Source organism: Ctenopharyngodon idella, chromosome 15 (genome assembly GCF_019924925.1).
Source record: "Ctenopharyngodon idella isolate HZGC_01 chromosome 15, HZGC01, whole genome shotgun sequence".
In the NCBI taxonomy this organism is placed as follows: Eukaryota; Metazoa; Chordata; class Actinopteri; order Cypriniformes; family Xenocyprididae; genus Ctenopharyngodon; species Ctenopharyngodon idella.
The window spans coordinates 19,339,370-19,359,253 of record NC_067234.1 but is presented as its reverse complement, the minus strand read 5'-3'; the positions used below and the strand labels follow the sequence as shown (position 1 = coordinate 19,359,253).

At 38.1% G+C, this 19,884-nt stretch overlaps 1 protein-coding gene across 12 annotated transcripts in view; it reads left to right on the top strand.

Annotated features, from left to right (window-relative positions):
- Positions 1–19,884, top strand: part of tenm4 (teneurin transmembrane protein 4) — a 262,005-nt gene that overhangs the window by 193,757 nt on the left and 48,364 nt on the right. For 8 of the 12 annotated variants that reach the window (XM_051862025.1, XM_051862022.1, XM_051862031.1 and 5 more), the window contains 4 exons: positions 1,336–1,585; positions 3,172–3,192; positions 11,376–11,608; positions 13,285–13,439. In XM_051862025.1, the coding sequence (XP_051717985.1) occupies positions 1,336–1,585; positions 3,172–3,192; positions 11,376–11,608; positions 13,285–13,439 (659 nt within the window). The remainder of the gene's footprint in view (positions 1–1,335; positions 1,586–3,171; positions 3,193–11,375; positions 11,609–13,284; positions 13,440–19,884) is intronic. The other 4 variants (XM_051862033.1, XM_051862028.1, XM_051862023.1 and 1 more) reach the window with 1 other exon arrangement.

Below are 19,884 nucleotides of genomic sequence, written 5' to 3'. Positions count from 1 at the left end.
ATGCTTTGACTAGGGCTGTCAGTCACGGGAAAACCCCTTAACTATTAAAAGGACAAGATAATACATAAACAGATTTTTTATTATGAACATAGGACTGACCTGAAGGAAAATGCTAAATCTGAATGCATGTAATAAACTCGCTCAATCAATGTCTCACAGTACTCTTCTACATAAAACAGTAAGCTTCAGTGAACAATATAAATTGAGAACAAACAGTTTACATTGCTAAGAGTGTTTGCTAAGGGTGTCGTGTAGTGATACACAGAACTGTTGGGTGAACTGGTCATAGCCGTGTTTTATCATATCAGAATCAAGGACAGGAACTAACCGTTTTATAATACTGAAATAATATGAATCACACTCAAGCGAAATTATAAAATGTTGACAAATTGCTTACAACTGCTTTTTACTCGTCAGGTTTTGGCTATTTCTGAAAGTAAGTGTATTGCTCTAACATGCAAACATAACAATCTATACAACTTACAATAAAGGTTTAACCTGCTCCATGCACGTTTATCTGGAATATGTTCTGTTTAAAAGCTTATATGTTACTCATCAGTGTACTTCAGAAGCAAAATTTTCTCCAAAATTGCCAGATTTTCTTCAAATCTCCAAGGAAATGCCTTGTTTCAATTGATAGCCTTGTACGCAGTGAAATTTGCAGTGAATTTTCCAGCTTGATGAGAATAAGCCTTTGCATCAGCTCCAGTAAACCCACCTGCATTTCTAGCCAATCATCATGGACGGACTGAAAACGCTGCTATTTAGCATCTCTCAAAACGCAGCGTGGTTCAACAGGTGCTCGGGGAGAAAGCGGTGCAGAATGAAAATGACTGGAAATTGAGTTTCACGCACTTTGCCACTCTGCCACTTTTGAATGGCATATGTGGCGAGCTGTTCAGCATCTGAGATTCATTGAGGCATGCGGTGAAGATTCAGATTGACTGTGATACCGATAATAAGAGGAAGTTCTTTCCTGCTGTGACTGTGGACTTTTACTTAGCTGCTTTCTGTACAGAAGCATCTGGCTGTGCGAGAGAAAAACACCTCCTTCCGATAAATGAATTCAGTTCCGTTTAGCACATCTCGGCCTGGTTATTTAGTGAAAATCCTTTCTCAAGCGCCAGCAGCCGTCCTGTAGCTCTGTGACAGAGAAAAGCTCCATACAAATACATTTAATGTCATTAAATTTGAGCAGAATTGAATCAGCTTTAAAACCTCGGCTTCTCATATCCTGTTGATTTACTGCAGAGTGAAGGCTGTTCTGAACGGATTTGGGTGAATTACAATAAATGGACAAAATACTTATGGCATCTCTCTCTCTCTGTCACTCAGGTATCCTGCACAAGGGTAACGGCGAGAACATCTTCATTTCCCAGCAGCCCCCTGTCATCGGAAGCATCATGGGTAACGGGCGAAGGCGCAGTATCTCCTGTCCGAGCTGCAACGGGCTGGCGGATGGAAATAAGCTGCTCGCACCTGTAGCTTTAGCCTGTGGGTCGGATGGCAGTCTGTTCGTGGGGGATTTCAACTACGTCCGTCGGATCTTCACCACAGGAAATGTCACGAGTGTCTTAGAGCTCAGGTTTGGCATTCTGCATGTGCATAGATACACAAACATTCACCTACTGACCAATGACAAGTTGCTTTTTTAAATATTATTAGATAAGATGCTCACAAACCAAAAGGCATCTTGGAGCTCTACTCATATAGTACAGGATTGATGCTGGCTTTTTACATTTGAAGTTCACCCAAAAATGAAAATTCTGTCATTAATTACTCACCCTCGTGTCGTTCCACACCCGTAAGACCTTCATTCATCTTCAGAAACACAAATTAAGATATTTTTTTATGAAATTCAAGAGGTTTTTATCCCCTATAGAAAGCAACGTAATTACCACATTCAAGGTCCAGAAAGGTAGTAAAGACATCGTTAAAATAGTCAACGTGACTACAGTGGTTCAACCTTAATGTTATGAAGCAAAACAAAAAAACAAAACAAAAATAACAACTTCATTTAACAATTTGTGCTGTTCCCTGTGCAACGTCAGCCAATACTGAGCCGGAGTTCGGACTTAAACACGGAAGTGCTGCACTGTCTTCACTATGTCAACTGCATATGACAGCAGTTCAAATTGTTGAATAAAGTTGTTGTTTTTGATTGTTTTTTTGCACACAAAAAGTATTCTCATCGCTTCATAACATTAAGGTTGAACCACTGTAGTCGCATGGACTATTTTAACGATGTCTTTGCTACCTTTCTGGATCTTGAATGAGGTAATTACGCTGCTTTCTACGGGAGATAAAAACCTCTCAGATTTCATCAAAAATATCTTAATTTGTGTTTCGAAGATGAACGAAGGTCTTAGGGTTTGGAATGACATGAGGGTGAGTAATAAATGACAGAAATTTCATTTTGGGGTGAACTAACCCTTCAATGTTTTGAAAATACTGACCAGGATTTGTTCCATAGAAGGAAGTAAATAATGACAGTGTTTTCATTTTTAGGTGAATTATTTATTTAAATGTAATTCCGAACCTTGATAAAATGTCATCCATCTTTCCTTCAAACCCAATAAGCACACATACATCTCCAAGATGTCTGTTAAAGAGTGAATCACCTGGAAAGCATCACCTAATTATTGGGCATAGTCATCTGGTAATTTTTTTTTTTAAAGAGAAAAATTTGCAGTACAGTACATTCATAGAGACACAACATCCACCTGGAAGCATTTTAGAGATGTATTGGGAATGAGCAAACTCTTTACAAATTACATTTCCAGATGAAATTCTCAAATTAAATAGATGTCTAGGCCAGAGGTTCTCAACTGGGTTTGCTTCTTGGAAACTGTTTTCTCATCACTTTTAGAAGTTAAGCCTTTTTATCCTAAATATTCAGAATTACATAGTTGGTTGCATTTTATTGTTTGCATTTAGCATTGTTTTTCCATATCAGAACACACTGTGGCAACATCCAGTATGTGTGCTTTGCAGGAATCCTTTCTATTTGTTGTGAAGTATATATGCTTGTAGAACTGTCTGTAGTAATGTAATGTTACCACTCTAACCTTTTCTCTCTACATTAATGCATGAATTAAGTACTAACTCTGTAAGCTAACCCTCTATTTTCCCACTTTCTTCTTCTCTTCATGCTGCTCTCGCTAAGTACAGAAATAAAGATTTCAGGCATAGGTAAGAGCTTTTCTAAAGAGTAATACCATTTGTTATGATGAATGAACATCAGCTGAACACTTTTTTTTTTTTTTATGTACAGTTGCTTTTGTAGCCGCCTGTGGATTGCACTCAGTGTAGGTATTTTCCGTAAATTAAGGCATACCAAGAAGTGCATTAAAACACATCCTCTCCAGATAGCAATAAAAGGGGCAGTGCTACGACTAAGCTTTGTGCTGTAGATCAACGGACACCAGTTTGATGCATGGGTAAACTCTCAAAGTGGGTTACTGCATCAGAAAAAAAAACCTTAAAGAATTGTGTACGAGGAAACCAGAGTCAGGGCACATAATTTGAAATGTCAGACAGGAAGATGGAAAAGCAGTTACGAGCTTAGCATAAGACCGGTATCAGCGTTTTAAATATTTCTCGCCCTCGGGGGACTCAGCTTCCTTAAAGAATATAATTACCCACCCCTGTCCATTAGAAATACCCGCGCTGCATTACCCACAATACAGCGTGATATTTCACCCGATGACAAATTACACATTCAAAGCGCCGTCGGATCTGAATACACAGTTCGTTAACATGTTTGATTTGACAAATGGCAGCATGGTATCAAGAAAAAAAAAAACATCAGTCATCAAACTTCGATCTAAGCTTTCAAATATAACACACATCCTCCCTGTGGTGCTGTAAACCCTTAATATAAGATGTGTGGCACAACCAGCTGTGGGTTTTGACAGGCATCAGTGTGACAGCTAGCAGTATGATGCTCAGGTATGACTGACAGGATATGAGAGGGTTCTCGGAGAGAGGTTGGGTAAACCCAGAACACCTGCGAATTTCAAAAATGCCCTATCCTTCATGATGAAGTCTCAGTTTAGCCCTGCATCCTCAGGTCGTGACTTTCCTGGGGATGATTCCATCAAGACAAAGGGTGGCATCACACATGCTGCTATTAGATGAGGGCACACGTGCAATGTTGCAATAAATGGCTAGTCTTATACTGCATATTTGCAATGCCAGCTAAGCACTCTACAGTTGATTTGAATTGGGAAGATGCATCCCAGGGACATGGGGGAGAAATACAAGGGGATATGAAAGTGATGCTCTGTCATGCTGCCAGAACTTTTGACATGCTCTGGCATATAGGCATCCATTGCTTAATGAAAATTTTAGAAAGGTGAGACTTTGTACTTTAGGACAGAAATGTCCAACTTTCCTGAACACACCCTCTTGGAAGTTTCTAGTAATCCGGAAATCCTTGATTTGCTGGTTCAGGTGTGTTTAATTAGGATTGGAGCTCAACGCTGCAGGACAGAGACCCTCCAGGAACAGGATTGGACCGCCCTGAATCTATTAGGCAATCTATTTCACTCTATTACTGATTGATTTCAAACCTTTTGTCTCTCGACTCCCTCAAAAAGATCTTGTGCATTTCTATCCATCAAACAGTTTGACAAGTAACCTAAATCTGAAAACAAGTACTTGCTATAGTGTGCATTAGTGTAAAAGGTCTTCTTCTACAATCACTTGTCTTATTCTGGGTAAATACTGTAATGCCCAGGCTGCAGAGTAATGAGAATATTGCTGCACAATTTATCAACATATTCATTGCAAGCTAGCTAGCTGAGTAGTAACAGATTCATATTTAATACCGCATACCTTTTGAAGTGAACTCTATTTCTCTCTATTTCCAGTACTGAGGTTTCTTACCGTGATGATAACACAAGAATGCACGTTAAGTATGTTCAGCAAGACCTCAAGACCATGGGCCAGATTTACTAAAGAGGGCAAATTGGCGTGAAAGCGCAATTCCAAAAAAGCTATGATGGGTGTGGAAAGTTCTGCACGTGATCTACTGATGACGTGCAAATAAAAGAACACAGACGCAGCCGAATCATTTCCATAATGACCAACGCAATCTACCAAGAGCAGCGCAAATTAGCATCTGGTTTAAGACATGCTTTTCTTGGGCGTTAAATGAGCAAATACCTGTAAACTGACATGCGCAAACCTTAGTAAATCACCTTGCTTGATTCATTTAAAGGGGACCTATTATGCCCCTTTTCACAAGATGTAATGGATGTCTCTGATGTCCCCAGAATGTGTATGTGAAGTCTCAGCTCAAAATCCCCAAAGATAATTTATTATAGCCTGTCAAATTTGCCCCTATTTGGGTGTGAGTAAAAACACACCGTTTTTGTGTGTGTCCCTTTAAATGCAAATGAGCTGCTGCTCCCGGCCCCCTTTCCAGAAGAGGGCGGAGCTTTAACAGCTCGCGCTTCGGTTGCTCAACAACGACAAAGCTGGAGAATCTCACATAGCCAAAATGAGGATTGTCAGTAACACTGTTCAGCCTTACATTGTTCAAACTTGAGTCAGACACTGATGGAGAGGTTCAGGAAGAAGTTACAACTACTGAATGGTTAGTGGATCATTTTTTGTAGTTGCTGTGGAGTTGATTCAACAGCAACTCTTCCTCTTCTCTAAAGCAGCCCAACATGGCCTCACCCCCCTTTGTTGCATGTTCTTGGGGGCAGGGTTTATGTAATTTTGGGGTTTGTGATGTCACCAACCTGGGAAGAAACTCGTTGTAGTCCCTACCAGCCATTTGTTATAGTCCTTAAAAAGCAATTTCTGTAAAAGAAAATATCTCTCTTTGCATTGAACTTTGAGCATCATAACTTTGCAGATGAAAGTTAAAAAAGTGAAATCATAATCAAGGACCCCTTTAAATACTCTCCTCCCATAAATTTTGTGTCTGAAAGGGAAACTCATATGCATATGCAATAAGGATAAATATGCATATGCAATGCATATGCAATAAGGTCAGCCACAAAAATAATCCTGTCCACGCCTTTTCAGCGCAAATTTTTCACTGCGTGTATTTAGTAAATCCTGACAGTAGTTTTTTTAATGCCAAAAGAGGGTTTGCGCTGGCGCAAGCTGTTAGTAAATCTGGCCCAATGTGTACGCCAAGCATTCGCATTTCACATAGAGTCGGTTGTTGGCCTATGGGCCACTCCATGCTTTGTAGTGTTTTTGTAGCCGCTGCTTTGTCTTATTGGCTCTGGACCAGGTTTGTGGTGTTCTTTTGATTGTAAAAGTTGTGCTTTAGGGTATACAAGCTAAATCACTTACCGGAACATGTTCCAATAATTCATTTTAGAAATATACATTTGTAGAAACAACTACTGAAAAGGCCATATTTGCAACCAGAAGAGAGCAGTCGCCACTGTTTGTATGAAAACAAATAAGTGCATCTCAGTGTTTATGTATGTGCACACAGACAAGAGAATAAGGCTAGACCATGATCTCTCTGACATACCCGCTGACCCCCTTTCCACAAGAGTCGCTCACCTCTATCGTCACAGCAACATGCTGAAAATCCAATTATCCTCCCCAGACTGGCTTTAGTTGTTGAATATAGATGGAGACTATGAAGGTCAGGGTGTTCTCCTCATCACAGAAAGCACAATGCCGCATGCCTCCAATAACACAATGTACAACACAGAGACTGCTGGGACTGAAAAGCATCTACCCGCAGCGTCAAACTCCCTGGCAGATTCTTGCAAAATGGGATTGAGATTTTTCTTGACAAACCCATTTTACCTTCCTTCCAAACCGAGGACATCATTCAACACGGTCAGCAGCCACACAGTGACGTGCCGGCCCCAGGTCAACCAAAGCAGCCCGTTTCCAGCAATCTTCTAGAAGGTCAGTTGTCGGTCTGAATAAGGGATCGAAGCTGACAGTGCTGCAGACCTGCCGCTATTCCTTTCCACACTCTCACATTGGCCACTGGGATTTGGCACTAACAGCCCCAGAGTTTCAGGGGAACATGCCTGTTTAATCGGTTTTGAATGCTGATACGAAGACAGGTTATGTGTTAAATATGATGGCGTTTGGCAGATGTGTGTTGTAGCATTTGCTATGGCTAGTCATCTCTAATCTAGCCCTGCCAGTAGAAAATGTTTTTAAGTTCACGTTTTTGTTCTCTTGCGGCAACCTTGTAAGATTTTAAATGTGGATCCTGAGACAGGTTGGTTGTTAGTAATGATGGTATTTGGCAGACGTCATCTTACGAATAATGCTGAACGTATTTGTTCTCTTATGACCTTTCTCACTTCGGTTTTGAATGATGCTCCTTAGACAAATTAGGTGTTAACAATAATGGAGTTTATCAGGTGTGTTGTAGCTTTTGTTGTGGCTAGTCATCTCTTTGAGTACTACCATAGACCTACAGGTGGTGTGGCTCTTTTTTTCTAAGTGCAAATAGCTGTAGATGCTATTTACACTAAGTAAATAATAGCAATATATTCTATTTACACTAAGGGACAATAGCAGCATTTTCTCAGCGATATGCTAATTACACTAGGTGAAAATAGCGATAGATTCTATTTACACCATGTAAAAGTATCAGTTCTTTGCAATAAGTGTAATAGTAATTAGATGCTATCTGTACTTTATATTGGCAAATACTATTTGCACCTCAGTATTTTTGTGCATTTACAGGATACAATAATATCATAGAGTGCAAATGATTATATTTATTAAAATTATTAAATGGATGCTGCCTTATTAGGAGAATAAAAACCCTCCCTACACCTTCCCCTAACCCTAGCAAATAGCCACTTTTAATATTATTAAACACTCGTTGGGCAGCTTATTTCCACTTTTAGAACATTATTTTAATTTTATTGAAAATAAATGCCTTTCTGTGATATGTGATGGGAAAATGGAGAAGAGCGAACTCTGCAAAAGGCGGATTCGAACCCGCGTCGATTGCATTAAAAGTCATGTCTGTGAGCTTTACTCGCTACCACTGCGCCACTGAAGACGTTGAATTCTGTGTGTCTTGTGGGTGGAGCTAGTGTAAATAGCATTTGCCAACAAGGGACGCTATTTGCACTTAGTGTAAATAGACACTCCGTTTTTAATGTGGATTCATGACAAATTTGGTTTAGCAATAATGGTATTTAGCATTGTAGTATTTGCTTAGGGCCGGTTCACACAGAATGCGTTTTTGCTCTTAAGTGGAACGAAAAAGGAACAAAGTCTAGAGATGCATTTTTAAAAAGTTGAACTACTTTTAACTTGAGCGCTGCATTTTTTGAAATGCGTGTCATGCGCAAGACACGAGCGCAACAGTTAAAGACGTCCGTCTAGCACGTGTTTACATAGAAAAACAATTAAAAAGTAGCACAGTGGAATTTAAAAATGCATTCTGTGTGAACTGCCCCTAGGCTATTCATGTTACAAAGAATGCTTGTCCCTGAAAGTTCCCTTGCAGTGAACTTTCTCGCTTTAAGTTTTGAATGCTGATCCTTAGACATATTGGATGTTAGCAATGATGGTATTTAGCAGACGTGTGTCATAGCATTTGCTGAGGCTAGTTATCATGAGAGTGCTAGTCCTACAGTACCAGTAGATTGCCATTTTAATACGAAGAATATTGTTCACTTAACATTTTAACTTTATTGCTGTGACCTTTAAGTTCTGAATGCTGATAATTTGACAAGTTGGTTGTTAACAATGATGGTATGTAGCAGACATGTGTCATAGCACAAGCATGTCATCTTACAAAGCATGCTTTCTTGTTCTCTTATCGTGACCTTTCTCACTTTGTTAGGGTTTGAATCTTGATCCTAAGTCAAGTTGGTTGGATAGTTATGATAGCATTTAGCATGACATGTGTCACATAGTATTTGTTGTGGATAGTCATCATTAGCATGCTAACACAGTCTTACCACCAAAATTGCACTTTTTGCAAAGAATAAATTGTTCAATTACCCTTTTTTTGCTGTCTTGAATGACCTTTCCCACTTAAATTCTCATGCTAGATTTTAAATGCTGAACAGCGCTTGGTTTTTAACAATAATAGTAGTTGGCAGATGTGTGTGTCATAGCATGTGCCGTGGCTAGTCAACTTAAGAAGAATGCTTTTCACTTATCATTTTTGTTTTTCTGTGACCTTTCTCACTTTGTTCGAAAATGATTAACCCCTCCAGGAAGACACCATTCCAGAAAGGCGAGAACTTTTCACACTTTTTTCTTCTGTCATGAACAACTGCTGAATATTCGCACATTTTTTTTTACAACTTGCTAACATTTAACATGAGTTGAACATTATAATTTCCACCATGTTTCTATTGCACCTATTAAACCAAATCAGGCAGTACAGTAATTCCTTGTTTTTCACTGTACTTCAGCTGACCGAAATTGCATAAGCCTGAAGTAGGTGAACAAACTTTATGTACTAGCGCTAACCTGTGAAACTGGTGCAAATCATCCCAATTTCACCACAAGCGGTCTTTGACCACAGATGTAGCCTTCAGTGGAGGTACAATTAGAGCATATCACGAATCAACTTGAAAAGTGTAAAATTGCAGTCCAGTTAGGCCTAGCCTTTCTATCATTTTCTCAGAATCTGATTAGAGAGGAAACTCTGTACGTTGTACCAGACTGGAGTGTTTTTTTTTTTCCAAGAGAGACCCTCTCTAGTCTGATTGGAGCCATTTTGTTGGGCTTTCATGTTCTTTAGCCCCCCTGTGTGGTTGTGAGGGATGACTTTGACCGTCCAGCTTTGCCGTGTAATGGACAGTTTTTTCGGCCTGTGGGCCATTTTTGCTACAGGAATACATAATGTGTTTAGATAACGGCACTCGACTACATGCATGTCCAGAAGAAAGTTTCCCTTCGGGGGGTTTGGTGGCATACCTATTTGAATGCACACTGGCAGCACATTAGACACTGGGCCGACTTTACTAACCACAGGCTTCACACACACTACATGTGTTTCTATATTTGGACTGAGAGTAGATGTACACGGTAAAAGATTGATGCGGAGAGGACATGGCAGAGACATCTCTAGCTATAGCTGTGGATCTGTCATCCGGTGATTCTTATTTGAAATGTACATGATCTCCCACTGCTGACTCCCATCTCTGAAGCCATTTTTAATGCGTAGATTTAAACGTGACATCTGATGCACGTGTCGACATGGTTCAGTTGCATCAGTATCATTTATCAAAATTGGATAATTTTGCTGCCGATCATGGCTAACAATGTAGAACAGGCTCCCGCACTTTATTGCCTTTTTGTTGTGTGTGTGTGTATATATATATATATATAATTCGTTTTTATTCCATTTCATTTTAATTTTAGTAATTTTGTTTGTTTTTGTTTTTTTACTATTTTTTTTTTTTTATATATATAATATATAGTTTTTACTCATTTTTATTTCAGTTCTAGTTATTTTATTACAAGTTAACCTAAATGAAAATGAGAAATGTTGCTTTGGCAATTAGCTGAATTAAAATAATAAAATAAAGCAATAAGCCTCAAGAAGCCGTGGTTTGCAGTGAATTTATAGTGTATTTACACAGAGCGGAGTGCCTAAAACCCCCCTTAGCTGTTATAAATTCACATATAAATCGGTTACCGCACAATACAAATATTAAAGCCAAAAAAAATATGTATCAATGGAACTTTCATGAAGTAAAATCGTTAAAAGCCTTCCTTCCGCTGGAAAAAAATACTCCTTAACCGTGAACAGCAACAGAAGTTACATTTATTACACCATTAGATGGCGACAAAGATTGTCTTTATTAGCGTGTCCCTCAGTCGCAAAGACTTTTAGATTGAAATTTGTTGTGAGCACGGAACAAGACATGACAAATGCTTTGACTAGCGCTGTCAGTGTCAGCAGGGCACGAGAAAACCCATTAAATGTTAAAAGGACAAGATCGCAGCGGACAATCAAACGTTTCAAACATTTTTATTATGAAAATAGGACTGACCTGAAGGAAAATGCTAAATCTGAATGCAGGTAATACACTCGGTCACTCAATATCTCTCTCACAATACTCTTCTACATAATACAGTAAGCTTCAATGAACAAAATAAATTGAGAACAAACGTTGCTAAGAGTGGTTGCTAAGACAAATGCAGCAACACACACACACTCAGTGGCGCATAATTATGTAATGTGGTCAGCTGTATGTTTTTGGGAATTTTACAACTGCTTTGAATGCGGCTCAACCAATCAGAATCAAGGACCGGAACTATCCTTTTTATAATGTTTTTTTTTTATTTTATTTCAGTTAACATCTATTTTATTTCAAGTAACAAAAATAACCTTTCTTTACACCAACCTTTACACCACAATTGACTGTTTTTCTGTCTTTATTTTTTAGCAATAGTCCTGCACACAAATATTACCTGGCTACTAGTCCCGTTTCGGGGGCCCTGTACCTTTCGGACACCAGCAGCAGGAAGGTGTTTAAGGTGAAGTCTCTGAGCACAGTGAAGGATGTGGCAAAGAACCTCGAGCTGGTGGCAGGCACAGGGGATCAATGTCTACCCTACGATGAGACGCGCTGCGGGGACGGAGGCAAGGCCGTGGAGGCCACGCTTACAAACCCTAGAGGTAAACCTCCAGATATCTGAATAACAGTGTTGGCATTTTTTCAGAAACAGACAGCGATTTTGCCATTACTGATTCAATTTTCCCATCATTCCCATTAGACTATGAGCAAATTCCCTTTCAAGGTGCTGTAAGCAATTTCAGCTATTTTGCTTCAGCCACACATATCTCTCAAAAATTAGCATTTCTTCCATATATTTGCGCTGATACAAGCCCTGAGCATCCAAACCCCAAAACCACAGCGTGAAATTGATAGCAAAACCTGTGGTTTGCATACACTTGTCTGTTTGTAGTATAGAGGCTACCCTTCCTCCTAGTGTAGCGTATGTAGTGCTTTGAGGGGAATTATTGGGGGTCTGCAATTAATTCTTCCATCCATTTTCACCAACACAAAGAAATAATATAATGAGGATTCGATTTGCTAGTCTAAGTATTTCGTTATTTGAAATTAAAGAAACATTTGTGACAGAAGCCGTAATTATCGCCATGGAAGATGACGCACGTGGAGTCACATGTTTCTTAGTCATCCACAGTGTCGTTAGAAAGATTCACATGTTCTTAAATAGCTTTAACAGCACCACATGCTTCTCTCTTACCCAGGATGCTCCATGCCTGGTGGTTGTTTTCTCAAGACATAAATAATTAATTTATCACATGGATTTTTTATAAGAATTCCTATTGAGCATGTGGATGTTGAGAGATATGCGTTTCTTTCTGTCCTTACAATTATCACCATAAAATCCGCAACGTTGTTGTTGTTGTTGTTGTTGTTGTTTTGCACCATGTGAGAGAATCTCACTGAAACTTGGACAGGTCACATTTCACACTAAACATATAAAGGAAAAAATAGGAAACTGTATATGTCTAATAACCCTGCTGTTATATATTATTGTAGGCTCTTTGAATTTCTTTTGTTCCTCTTTTGTAAGTTGCTTTGGATAAAAGCATCTCCTAAATGCATATATGTAAATGTAATTTTGCACAAAGAAAAAATCAATTTTTTTTTTTTTGATTAAAAAAATTAAAAAAATGAATAAACACTGACATTGTTTTTTTCCAGGAAAATTAGGCATATTCCCTTCCTCCCTTCCTTTATAATTTAATTTAATTTAATTTTTAATTTAATTAGTAATTATATTTTATTTATTTGATTTAAAATTATTTTATTTTTGTCAGTAGTGATTCTCATTAAAATGTCATTGTGTAATATAGCACATTTTAATATATTTTGTTTTACCTAGAATTTTTTATTTATATCTGCATGTATCAAAGGCCAAACTTAATTTTAGTAATTTCTCTTTTTTGTTGCATTGTAGAAATAAGATTTCTACAATGCAAAAAAAAAAAAAATGTTATGGTAATAAGAATTGTTTAATTTAATATCCATGAAAATATCACAATGAAAAAAACATAAAGAATGTTAAAAAATATACTTCATTTTCTAGTTTACTATGTTTCTAAAATATAATTTATTTATTTTGATTTTGGGATGAAATATGAATCTTCTTAGCAGGATGTGATTCACCCAATTTTGTTTATTGAATTATTTTTATTTATATGAATTATTTTCAGATTCCATTTAGATTTATTTTATTTTATTTTATAATTATTATTATTATTATTTTGCAGCGATTGTCCTCCCAGCAGAGATCCACTCTCTTTTTCTCTCTTGTCTTCAGGCATTACCGTGGATAAGTATGGCGTGATCTTCTTTGTAGACGGCACCATGATCCGCCGCATCGATCAGAACGGTATCATATCCACCCTGCTGGGCTTCAACGACTTGACCTCAGCACGGCCCCTGAGCTGTGACTCTGTGATGGACATCTCGCAGGTGGGTTGTCTTCTTGTGTTCCCTCTGCAGCTTTTTCACTCATCCGCCTCTTTGTATGGCAGGGTTTGTGAAAGGTCAGTGCAGTGACGCTGTTCCGCCACCATGTTTGGCGTAGTCGCCATGTCAGCCTCAGGGGTGAAGGGTTGCAGCTGACAGCTTTTTAGGGCAGGTCAGAGGACTTTGTTGCTGTGGGTCCCAGTAACCCAGATGCTGCCTACAGCTGCAGGCCTGCAACATCCAGTTTCAAGCTGACCTACAACCTGAGCGACAGAGCTGCTCCCTCCGTCCCAAAGACTCGCTCACAGAGACGTACACTCTGTGGTCACCCTAGGCACTGTTAACCAATCCAAATGTTAACTGTCACCTCAGGCAAGGACACTGCCCTGACCGCGATCTCTAAAGCATCAGTTAGGGATGTGACACAGCCCTAGAGGTCCAGACCTGGAGCTTTTTTTTATTTATTTTTTTTTTCAGGTCGCTTTGGTTTTCCTTAACTTTATTTTGCCTGCAACGTTCTCCCAGTGTCAAGACAATCATCAATGCCTGCGGTTACAATGACAAATGAAATATCTTTCCAGTTTTTTCTTTTATGTTTAGGATGTAGTGTTCATTGGCAAACTGGAAAAATGTTCACAGACTGTATATAATTACTAGATATCAGTGCAGTTGAATTCAATCATTGCACTGAACTCGGAAAGTCTGTATTCTACCTTCCTTATTAGAAAAGTGCAATCCACCTTGGAAACTCAACTCATGCAGTAATTTTCAAATCAGTGTCAGCCAGTGTGCGTCGCTGGAAAATGGTGGCAGCCAGGAAGATGTTGAAAGGTAATGATAGATATTTAAGCAAATAGAAATGATCAATGAGTCAAAGTTGGCTGAACTCAACAAGGCTGCATTTATTTGATAAAAAAAAAAAATTAAAAAAACAGTAAAAACAGAAATATTGTGAAAACAATCATTACGCCAGCATCATTACTCCAGTCAGTGTCACATGATCCTTCAGAAATCATTCTCTTAAGCTGATTTCTTTTGAATAACTTCTGAACGGTAGTAGTGGTTGCACAGACTAGTCGACTTTAATGCTCTGCCATAATGCTTTAAAGGGTTAGTTCACCCCAAAATTAAATTTCTTTTCAAAGAAATTAATTGCTCACCATCATGTCGTTCCACACCCGTAGGACCTTTGTTCATCTTCGGAACACAAATTAAGATATTTTGATGAAATCTGAGAGGTTTTTCATCTCCCATAGAAAGCAACGAAATTACCACATTCAAGGTCCAGAACAGAAGTAAAGATATCATTAAAGTAGTCACGTGACTACAGTAATTCAATCCTAATATTATGAAGCGAAGAGAGTACTTTTTGTGCGCAAAAAAACTAAACAAAAATAATGACTTTATTCAACAATTTCTTCTCTTCTCTAGCAGTTGATCGGTAGATTGGTAAGATTGGTAGAAACCTCAGTTTGTTTTCATGCCAGAAGTTCCAAAGATAACATTCATTAAATTTTTTGAGGAAAAAAAGGTCTGAAAATGTTTTAAATATAAAGAAAAAAATATGGATTTGCCATTTGTGATGTGGCGGCGAGCTATAACGCACATACGTGTTCTTTTTATGTGTTTATTAGAGGTTGAATTCTACTTCTGAATATGATGTCTACTTTATAAATTGTGTGAAAATAATGGAAATATATGGTTCAGATCACTTAAACCATATATGGAAATGGAGGCACCCTTATATGGTCAGAAATGGATCTTGGATGTCGTCTAGTGAAAAAGTTTGGTACTGCGCCCAAACAAAATCTTACTGAAAGCTCATTTTTTGAGATATCAACCAAAAATTTGATTTGGCTAGTGCATTTTCATGTCTATGCAAAAAAAGGAGGTGGCAGTTAAGGGGTTAAACAACTTATTGTACACGTAAGTTAATTGCCGTTCTAAACTAATGCGCTGCTGCATTGTAACTCACACACACATAAAGACAGTAGTGAGCACATCACGTGCAGATTGCGCACACACAAAAACATTCAGTAGTGCAGAAATTTATTGTCATTAATAAAATAGCTTAGAAACTGGAAAGTTCTAGTATATATTTCGTAGTAACTAACACTCACATCTTCACTATTAGTAGAGAGACGCTGCCAGGTAGAATTAATTCACACACGCAATCGCTCTCTCACTAATGCGTTCGTATAAATATTTACCGTGCTACTTTATCTGTATCTGATTTAGAAAAAGCAGAAATCTGTAAGAAATATAATGACCAAAAGACAAAAGAACCGATAAAAATAAGCTGTTATGTACAATAGCCTTGTGGGCAGCGCTGTCGTATGCTACAGCTGTGCACAAGGCAACCCGCATTCGAGTCTTGGCTCAAGGTTCAGACTTATTTGTTCATTAATGACATCATCAACGACTAGTCGCTTCGACTTTCATCACATAAATGTCAACTTTAAAGGGGACCTATAATGCCCCTTTTACAAGAGGAAATATAAGTCTCTGGTGTCCCCAGAATGTGTCTGTGAAGTTTCAGCTCAAAATCCCCCACAGATCATTTATTATAGCTTGTCAAATTTGCCCCTATTTGGGTGTGAGCAAAAACACACCGTTTTTGTGTGTGTCCCTTTAAATGCAAATGAGCTGCTGCTCCTGGCCCCCTTTCCAGAAGAGGGCGGAGCTTTAACAGCTCATGCTTCTGTTGCTCAACAACAACAAAGCTGGAGAATCTCACGCAGCCAAAATGAGGATTGTCAGCAACGGTGTTCAGCCTTACATTGTTCAAACTGGAGTCGAACACTGATGGAGAGACTCAGGAAAAAGTTACAGCTTTTAGAATTAAACTGGACGTTTCTGAACAGTTAGCGGATGAATTTATGAAGTTGCTGTGGAGTTGATTTAACTCCTCGACTAGAATGTGCCGTCATGTTAATCTTTTGTGCAAATCCAGTGTTGAATTAACCCTCGTTTGTGAAGCAGTCCGGCATAAAATGATGGCATGGCAACAAACAACTCTTCCTCTTCTCTAAAGCAGCCCAACATGGCCTCCCCCCCACTTTGTTGAGTGTTCCCGGGGGCAGGATTTATGTAAATTTTGCATAAGCTTGTTGTAGTCCCAACCAGCCATTTGTTGTAGTCCTTAAACAGAGAATTTTTAAAAAGAAAATATCTCCCTTTGCATTGAACTTTGAACGTCGTAACTTTGCAGATGTTGTTTATGCTCAAACAGCAACATTACACACTAACTAAAGTTAAAAAAGTGAAATCATAATCAACCACCCCTTTAAAAATGTGAAGTCGTGTATACTACATTAAACATTATGTAATGTTTATGAAAATATGTATTTGAAACAAAATATTCTAAAAATAGGCTTCATTTTCTTTGGGCTACATCTTTACATCGTCTTTGATGACTCTTCAAAACCACAGTATGAAGATCATAAACTGTATGAAATGGAAAAAACTTGCAGTAGTCCAGCACTCTCTTCATCCTTCAACCTTCTAGTTTTGCTTACATGTATCTGTCCAGCTCACAGTTTGCTCAGTAATGCCTCCGCCGCCTGACTGAGAGGCTTTATTTTGCTGAGAGGATGTGGAGCACTGGGGAGACGACCTCCAGCTGCACCTCAGAGAAAACACACACACACACTCACAGAAAGACCACTGCAGTCCCGGCCTCAATGATGACAAATCACACCAGCTTCTGCCAAAGACACTCAGACAGTAAAAAGCATCCATTAAAAATTCATGTGCAGCACACGCTCACTGCATCAAACACGCCGCCGCATTACTTAAGCCTGCTGCTGCTGCTGCTGCCGCCACACTTTTGAGGGCTCATCTGAAGCCTGTTTCCTCCCTCTCATACACCGCCTGCCAATTCCCACCTAGAGCCAACAGAAAATATAATATTTTTGGTGCCGGGTGCTGAGTTCATTAACATGTGATGCTCTTTAGGTCCTGATATCGCCGCTTCCAATAAGACCCCATTGGAGGCTCCAAATCTGTGATGGCTTCATTCCTTCCCACTTACTATTCAGATCTTGCATTCAGAGCACACCTCGCATTATATTCCAAATTTGTTTGCCTTTCGGGCAGCGAAGGCACCCTGCACGAGCACTATGAATTTGAGACTTGGCAAGAATATTTCTTCACAACTATTACTTCAGTTTCGAGAATAAATATTCTCCTCATCCCCTGCTGAATGTGAAAATATGGTGATTAATGCACATTCTTGGAGGAATGGAAATGTCTTTTTACTTTAGTGATGGTCATGTTAGGTACCGGATTCAGAATTTAAACACTGCGCAAAATGATTTCTTACTCAGTATTTTTTGTTTTGCTTTCCACTACAAATATCACGTTCTTAAATCAAGATACACCTTAAAAAAAGATTTTTCAAAGTTGTAATTAAAACAAAGATTATTGGAGTACGTTTTACAAGAAAATACTATTTCAGTCGTTCTGCTTCAAAATTTCATGTTTAATTCAGTGTGTTACTTAAGGTTTCTTTGTAATTATTTTTTAAGTTTACTGAAGTAAATACTACACCATTTTTTTTTTTCAGTGTACATTTACTGAGAAATGAAGTCTTGTTTTCTGAAAAATATGTCAAAATTTAACTAGTTAAAACAAGAAAAAATATACCAGTGGGGTAAGAAAAATAAACTTAATTCAAGTAAGAATTGTTTTTGACCTCTCAAGAAAATATATCTTCATTTTAAGAATGTTTACATATTTGTACTGAAAACAAGATAAAAATACTTGAATACAAAATTTTTAAATTATTTGAATTAAAAGAACAAAACAAATTCTTAGTTTTTCCAATTTTTATAAGCCCTGCATCATGTTGTTTGACTTAGCATCTTTACACAGAAAAAGCGGCACAGAAACCAACTCTGAAGCGGCATAAAATCACAAAAATGTGCATTTACACAGACTGTTTAATGCTTCTCTGAAGCGGCATAAATGCATTTACACAGGAATTAAAATCGCGGGAAACAATGCTTTGAACATAACTATTTTAAAACTACAGTTTTAACTAAATGAATTTAAAAAATAATGAAATAATAAATAAAACTCGAAATAAAAAAATATGAAATTTTATATTAATTTACTCTGTGTGCTATCTCACGCTTTGATGTTTGTCATAATTCTGTGGTACTGATAGTTATTTTCTATTTCTTAATAAAAATTGTTACAGCTGGAACACATGCTACATGCTAAAGAAATTATTCATTACACCAGGTAGATCACCACCGGATTAAGAGATCGAACATTGATCGAACAAAGAGCCAGAAACAACAAATGATGCTAGCGTTTGTGTGTCAGGCAGGACAGCAGATGTCACCAGAACGCGTGTGTAGGAGAAATATTGTCCTCAAGGAAATGATTTTTGGAATATAATATAACAATGCACAATCACAGTGACACCAATTATGTTAAGCATTTACCGTATCTGAGAGAAATGTAGCAGCGCGTTGATCTGACAGTCTCTTCATAGGAAGATTACAAACGGCGAAAGCCAATTGATGACACTCGACGATTTTCTGCTGTTATTTTGGTGGTTTGCTTCACAATGTGAGTACAGGACTCTTTTACTTCACTCCCCCTTGTCCTTGTTGGTAGACATTTTTTTTTTTTTATTTGCCCTATATGTTTCGTCTCCTGCTTCTTGAATCTCGCGCCGCCTGAGCTGACTGAATGCTTTTGGTTGTCATGACAGTGACGTAGTTTAGGGCGGCTATATTTCGCGTTCATTTACACTGAACCAGAACAGTATGAGAGTCGCCTTTGATACTAGGGGCTGAGGTGGGTCAGACCCGGCGTATTTTAGCTCTGCTTTAATGCGGCATTGCGTCTTTACACTGAATTCTGAGCAGACACAGACCCGTTTTAGAGCAGCCATAAATCAGCTGTGTAAAGATGCCTTAGTTTTTAATGTTTTGAGGTAAATTAGAGCATTCTGGGAAAATACCACCATGGTCTTTTAAATGAAAGCTACTTTTAATGAAGTATATTGCATTTTAAATAAAATTCTACAGTATGAATATGGCATTTCAAACATTAATTATGTATTACTTATATTTCTGGAAATATCATATAAAGCTTTGTGAATAATTCATATTGAAAAATAAAATGTAAATGAATATTTCATTGTATACTGTAGGTAAAATGTGCCATTCCCTTTTTTTTACTGTCCTTCCTTAAATTCAAATGAAAAATAATTATAAATGCAATTAACCCTTAGCTCCGCCTTAACACATTACCAATCAATCCTACCTTAGCAACTGTTGCTATCCACCATCTTATTTAATGTACAGTTAGTCGATACAGTATCTGTGTGTTTGGGTAGTTTTAAACATAATATTATAAAATATTATCCAAAATAAGTCTTAACAACTGTGACACAAGATACCCAGAGAACGATATAAGGTGTGTTTGGGTA